The 6,426-nt window shown below is 36.3% G+C and overlaps 1 protein-coding gene across 1 annotated transcript; it reads right to left on the bottom strand.

Moving 5' to 3' along the window:
• Positions 1-610: 610 nt before the first annotated feature.
• LOC149205450 (E3 ubiquitin ligase PARAQUAT TOLERANCE 3-like) lies at positions 611-3,252 on the bottom strand. Its single transcript, XM_089397411.1, has 8 exons — positions 3,084-3,252; positions 2,632-2,734; positions 2,064-2,151; positions 1,751-1,965; positions 1,502-1,659; positions 1,013-1,231; positions 831-905; positions 611-702 (listed from the first exon to the last, which is right to left on the bottom strand). Exons 1-8 carry the CDS (start codon positions 3,250-3,252, stop codon positions 611-613), a joined length of 1,119 nt encoding a protein of 372 aa, XP_089253537.1.
• Between the last annotated feature and the right edge of the window lie 3,174 nt (positions 3,253-6,426).

Raw genomic sequence — 6,426 nt, 5'->3', positions numbered from 1 at the left:
AACCACATGTGACATATGACATATGTGACACACATATTTTTGTTTTAAAAAAATAAGATTATTTTAAATATATGAAAAAAAATTACACATTTTTCGCTTATTAACATTAATGTCATGAGTAAAACTTACCTCTCTACACATTTATAAAAACTTATCAATAGACTATATATTTCAAAATTAATACTCATCCTTAAAATACACCTCTCTGCACATTTATAAAAACTTACCAGTGAACTCTATATTTCAAAAATTAATAATTAATTATATTTAATAATTAAAATAAAATTGAGATCCTTCCTCACATATCTCAATCAATTTTACAATGCAAACATTCGGATGATGCACCATTGGGTAATTCTCAATCAATTTTACAATGCAAACATTCGGATGATACACCATTGGGTAATTCTTCAGAGTCAAAACCAAAGGGACTGGTTTACGCCATTGGGTAATTCTTCAGAGTCCAAACCAAAGAGACTGGTTTGAAATTGTTGGAAGAAAATTCCAAGCTAATCAGCCAATACCCAACTCCATTAAGATTGGATAGATGATAGATGGAATGTAGTAGTTCGTGTTTATGCCTCCCTGCAACTACATCTCTTCAACTAGCCTAGCGCAGCTCTGCGACTCGCCGTTTCAAACTCTTTACAGCAAAGTCGGGGCGGTCATTTAATAAGGTTGGATAATTATGAATGAAGTGCCCTGCAAATACAATTAAGAAATTGAAACAATCAGCGTTGAATTGAAGAAATTTCTAAATACACTTTTAATAAACAGAAATTTCTAAATACACTTTTAATAAACAGTGCTCTAACAACAAGATAGAATACCTGGAATGTGACATCTGTAACACACATACCCAGGACGTGGGCATACTTTCCTCTTCTTTTTTATTATTTGAGAATCTGCATTTGCATGTAAAGTAATAAATGTGAGGCAGCACAATTAAGTTGAAAAAAATGATACCTCACTCACCCTAAATCTATTTTCATGCTGCTGCATATTTAATTACCTCCTAGTTCACCAGAAGAACACTCGCTGTTGATAGACGTAACATTGGAGATAGAGTTATGAACCCCATCACAAGGTTGTGGCGAGTTGGTTATTTGAGCATAACGTTGAATGGTCTGTTGCAGAGTTTTATTGAGTACAAGGTCTCTTTCAACTGAAATATTGGGTTCTCCGCATAAACACGTCCACTTATTGGAATTAATTAGATGCTTTGTTATACCTGTATACATATAACAACAAACCAATTTATCAAGCCCTGTGTAGGTCCAGTGGTGGGTCTGTCTAGGGTTTGTGACAGGTGGGGTGGTGGGACCGATTATTGTTATCCTCCTCATCTGGAGTTTATGAGAATCTAATAAAAAAACAACAGCAAACCTATGGGAATCTAATAAAAAACAACAAACCAAATCAAAATTTAGGTCAAAACTTCCTCCCAATCCTCATCTCCAAGTATGTAATAACAATAATGTCGGGTTGTTGAAATACATACATTCACGGCAATAGCTGTAGAAGCAACATTTGGCCATAAGCACGGCATCTTTCATTATTTTCTTGCATATAGGGCAGTTCAGTTCTGGTGGAATTTTCAGACAGCTAGAAACCCTAGTAGGCACTGTTATTGACCTATCATCTTTGATGCCTGGCATCCTGCAACCAATGCAATTACATAAATTATATTTCCATTTCCTCAAATTAACAGTTAAGGATGTCTGAAATTGAATCAAGGGTCACAACTCACCAATAAGGATGCAGAAATTCTGAGGAATGATGGGGTTGAAGCAATGTATTATCTATTGTTTTATTTGTATTTTTAGTCCTTTTGCACCCATCACGGTTTGTAGTATTTTGAATTGAATCTCTTGTATCCAGTCCTTGAGATGGATTTAGAGGTGGGTGTACTGCATACACATCTCCTCCAAAATCCTCTTCTTCCCTGCTCGCCTCCTCATCGCACTGTATCCAACCACCATGCAAGGATCGTGATCTGTTTATACATTTGTCACCCAACAAAATATATACACAAACAAAAAAAGAGGCCCATACCAACTTACCTGCTGCATCGCAGAGGTTTGTGCAGGAATGATGCATTTTCCATCTATACTTCTCTCTTCTTGATCGATGGTTATCATGTCATTATCTCTGCATTAATCGACACTGGTTGTTATTCATTGAGCCATTAAAACTGACAAATATCATGCTTATTGAGAAGCATAAATTCAACCATACTAAATTTAGCAACTTAAATATAATAAATAACCATAAATTACTAAATTTAGCAACTTAAATATAATAAATAACCATAAATTACTAAATTTAACCACTTAAATATAATAAATAACCATAAATTACTAAATTTAACCACTTAAATATAATAAATAACCATAAATAACTGCGACTCAAACCACATATTACTCCTACAATCATATCTAGGAGTACTAAAATACTAGCAAACCAAAAAAATTAAAAAATCATGCAACTAGATAACAATTCCATTATCTACTCATACAAATATTCAACCATAGGAATGCTTACAAAATCTAAATTTACAACACATATATTACTAATTGTAACCAACCATCAATGATTTTATGCATGTAGGTATAATAGTTTTTACTGGACCTTAATTGGGTTTTTGCTGCTTTTCTCATCCGCGGGTTTCCTGCAACTCTACGCAGGATAAGGGAAGTGTTTCTGGGCACGAAATCTGTACTATTTACATATTCTGTTAAGAAGCACATGAAAATTAATGCACAATCAATCACTACCAGAGTGTAAGTTCACATCACAATCAATCACTACCAGAGTGTAAGTTCTCACTGTTTACAACAAATTTATCTTAAGATACAAATTAAATGGTAAGTTCTCACCGTTTACAACAAATTTATCTTAAGATATAAATTAAATTTAGAATGAAAACAATTATCAAGACTTTACACTTTAATCTTACTGCTACTCGGTAATGATCGATATTATTGTTAATTCTCTTTTAATCAGCATCCTCACTTTGTAGTTAATTAATGGTTAGAAGAATAGATACAGTTAACAAAGATAATTAGCTAATTAATTATTACCTTGGCCACTTAGAGCATTTGAAATAGCAATATCAATATCTGTACCCAGCTTGCTCATATACTTGGATTCAAAAATTTTGGTTTTCAAATCTTTAATAGAAATGAAATGCCCTTCAAAATGCAATAACTCATAATTCTTTGCACTCTTGAATTTGTAATAAACAGCCATGATTGATTGATATATATTTGTTGGGTATTTTTAAATGGGAAATACCAAAAACCAGACATTCTAACACCACAGAGCCAATGCTCTGTTTCCACTGTTCCAGGACCTTTGTGCACGGGGAAGCTCTTAAAAACAAATCTACTCATAACAGAGTATTACACAGCCATAAAAATATTTCTATTGATTAAAATACAAAGCCTGATACAAACTTCATCCTCTTTCACTCAGAGGGATTTTCAAAAAAAACTTACATTCAGCAAAAACTCTGTTTTCACCTGAGAAATTACTGTGCTGGGTTTACTGCAGTAAAACCCCTTTTACATTTACTGGTGTAAAAACCTTCTTTTACATGCTGCTGTAAAAAAACAAAATTTACACATGCTTACCCAAGAAAATTATATGCCTCTCCTGCTTGCGGTGTTTTACTTTTCTTCACTTCTAGTTAATAGAAAAACACATTTACAGATGTGCTCCCACCTTTTCTTTTCTTCATGCACTGCTGTGCAAAACCACACATGGTTTTTCGCTTTTACTGCACCTTCGTTTTACAATGCTCCACACAAAAAATTTCAACCCACGAGCTCTTTTCATTTGGCTCGCTCTATACTCTTTCGCTGCTGCACTTTACATATCTCCCATGTGTAACAAAAACAATACAGAGCACATTTTGTTTACTGCTCCGTCGTTTCTTTTACAATAGTCAACACTACTACAACAAGCACGTTTTCACATGGCTCATATATGTAAAAACTTAATACAAAACATACATAAAAAACGTGGCCCATACTAATATTAAAGGCCCACCTAAACTACGTACACATAAAAAAAATATAAAACGTATGTGCCCATAATCATTTAAAAGGGCCACCAAAAAGTACGTACAACCACCAACTCCATTAATTCTTCCATTCTCGGCGGTCAACAAAAAAGACAAACATTATACAATTTGGTTTTGGGAAGCCATCGGGTCCGCGCTTCATCGCATCGCAACTTTACTCATGTCAAAGACCCCGACCCTATGACATTGCCGATAGCGATGTGCTGATGCGATATCGGCGATCGCTCATCGGCGATGTTTCATATTGCTGCCACTGCCTGCCTCCGATGCTCCAACCCGCCGATATGCCGACTTGCCGATATGCCGATATCATCTGGACGGTTTTATGGTTTCGTTCGGTGGTTTTTGGATGCAGCGTGCTGACTGAGTCGGCTGCCATCGCTGTCCCTGTCCGCCTGCAATTGGAATTACCATTCCAACACTCCCCTTTAATTTCAACTGCTGGGCATTCAATCTTACCCAAGCACTTCCTCACATGGAGGGATTCACTAACTGCTTCTGATGCAGTTCATAAACAAACAATGTTGTCTTCCTCTTAATAGAGGGATTAACCTGAAACTGTGCTTAAGAGCACCTTCCTCATGACAGAGGGATTCACCATAACAATGTGCTGAAGAGCACCTTCCTCTTGACAGAGGGATTCACCTGTGACTATGCTGAAAAGCATCATCCTCTTGATAGAGGGATTCACCACGACACTGTGCTGAAAAGCACCTTCCTCTTTAATAGAGGGATTACAAACAGACACTGCTTTACATGCAGTTCCAAAACAAATAATCGTTGCACTGTTGTGTGTGCAAACTCATTACAATGTTCTCTTATGCTGATGCATATTCTCTGCTGCACTGTTGTGCCATCTTCTTTACTGCGTCTACCCCACACTGCTGTGTCTACACTTGCTGTTGTGTTGCTGCACTTCACTTACATTTCTTTGCAAACTCTGCATTGTTGTGCATTCTTCAAAGACAAAATACTCTGTCTTTTCTGGAACAATTACTCTGTCCCACCTTACAAATTTACACTGCTGTGTGTAAACATTTCTTACACTCACTGCTGTTGCATATATTGCATTTCAATTCAATGAACAACAAATTCATTACATTTACCTTTACTGCTGTAAGGAAAATTTCTTTTGCATGTGCTGCTGTCCATTACATCTCATTCCTTCAACAAAACTTTAATGTTGCTGCATCTTTCTTGTTTGCATCGCTGTGTGCTTCTCCTTCTTGCCATCATGCTGCTGTCCATAACTTCCTGCTGCTGCATTTTTTCATATTCACTGCTGTCCATACCCATAACCATAGACTGTCATCCCTGGGTTTTTATTTGCTGCTGCGTTGCCTCTGCAATTTGCACTGTCGCTGCCTTTTTGTTTCATCATACTGCTGTGTGCCCATACTCTTGGCACTTCATTCTCCACAAAAAAAATAACACAGGCTGCTGCCTTTTCTCATGCACCCTTGCTTCACACAATCTTAGTCTTCATTTTTTTACACAATACACTACTGTGCAATTCCTTTGGCTTTCTGCTGCCACACACATTCTTATACATCCAGTGTGCATTAAAAATCTGTTGTCCCTGTTTTTCTTTATGCATTTCTTTGCATGCTGCATTGCATATGAAGAAAAACATTACATTTTTTTACTGCTGTGTATTGTACTCACTCTGCTGTGAGTATGTTCTCTCACATTACATAGAAGGAAACTACCTTCCATTGCCATGCAAAAATTCAAAACTGCTGTTCATTCTAATCCATGTGCTCCAAAAAAAAATTCCAAACTGTTGTTTTATGTTCTGTCTTCCCACTGCTGTGAGGGTTTCAATGCTTTGCATTTTTCTCTTATCTCGCTGCTGCTCTTTACATTCCAGCGCTGGCATCTTTTCTTCTTTATGCATTTCTGTGCATATTGCATAAAAACAAAGCAAAAACATTGTTGATTTCATCACTGCTGCATATTACCTTTCAGAGGGATTAACAAAGATTTCATTTGCAACTGCTGCGCTGCAATACATCCTCCATCAACAAATGAATGTTAATACAGTTCAGCAAACAAAAAATTACAAGCTCCCCTTTAATGTATGCTTGTCTTCTTTTGGCAAGTTTTCTCAAAACAAACTTAGATCAGCTGCGTTGCTTAAGGGGCTTTCAGGTTGCATTTCCTTTCTTCTCCATACTTGTGTAACTTTCTTCTTTTGCATGGGTCTAGCTTGTGTAAGATCCCATGTTAAGTCACAATCTCGTGCCATATGCCAAATGTTATGACACTTGAAACATTCTACATTTTTCATGAATGACATTTCATGATTTCTTCTAAAATTGTTTCTTGGAGGTTGTCGT

Source organism: Pinus tabuliformis, chromosome 1_2 (assembly GCF_031772625.1).
Source record: "Pinus tabuliformis cultivar Carrire ecotype Pingquan chromosome 1_2, CPIR1, whole genome shotgun sequence".
NCBI classification, from domain to species: Eukaryota; Viridiplantae; Streptophyta; class Pinopsida; order Pinales; family Pinaceae; genus Pinus; species Pinus tabuliformis.
Note: the sequence above shows the minus strand (reverse complement) of the source record. Positions and strands in the feature narration are given on the sequence as shown.

Excerpts from the sequence above, each read along its gene's own strand:
- LOC149205450 (XM_089397411.1), bottom strand. The coding sequence starts at position 3,252 with ATGGCTGTTTATTACAAATTCAAGAGTGCAAAGAATTATGAGTTATTG. Across the intron at positions 2,152-2,631 it reads GCAGCAAAAACCCAATTAAG|AGATAATGACATGATAACCA; the intron begins GTCCAGTAAAAA and ends CGATTAATGCAG. Across the intron at positions 1,660-1,750 it reads GAATTTCTGCATCCTTATTG|GATGCCAGGCATCAAAGATG; the intron begins GTGAGTTGTGAC and ends CATTGGTTGCAG.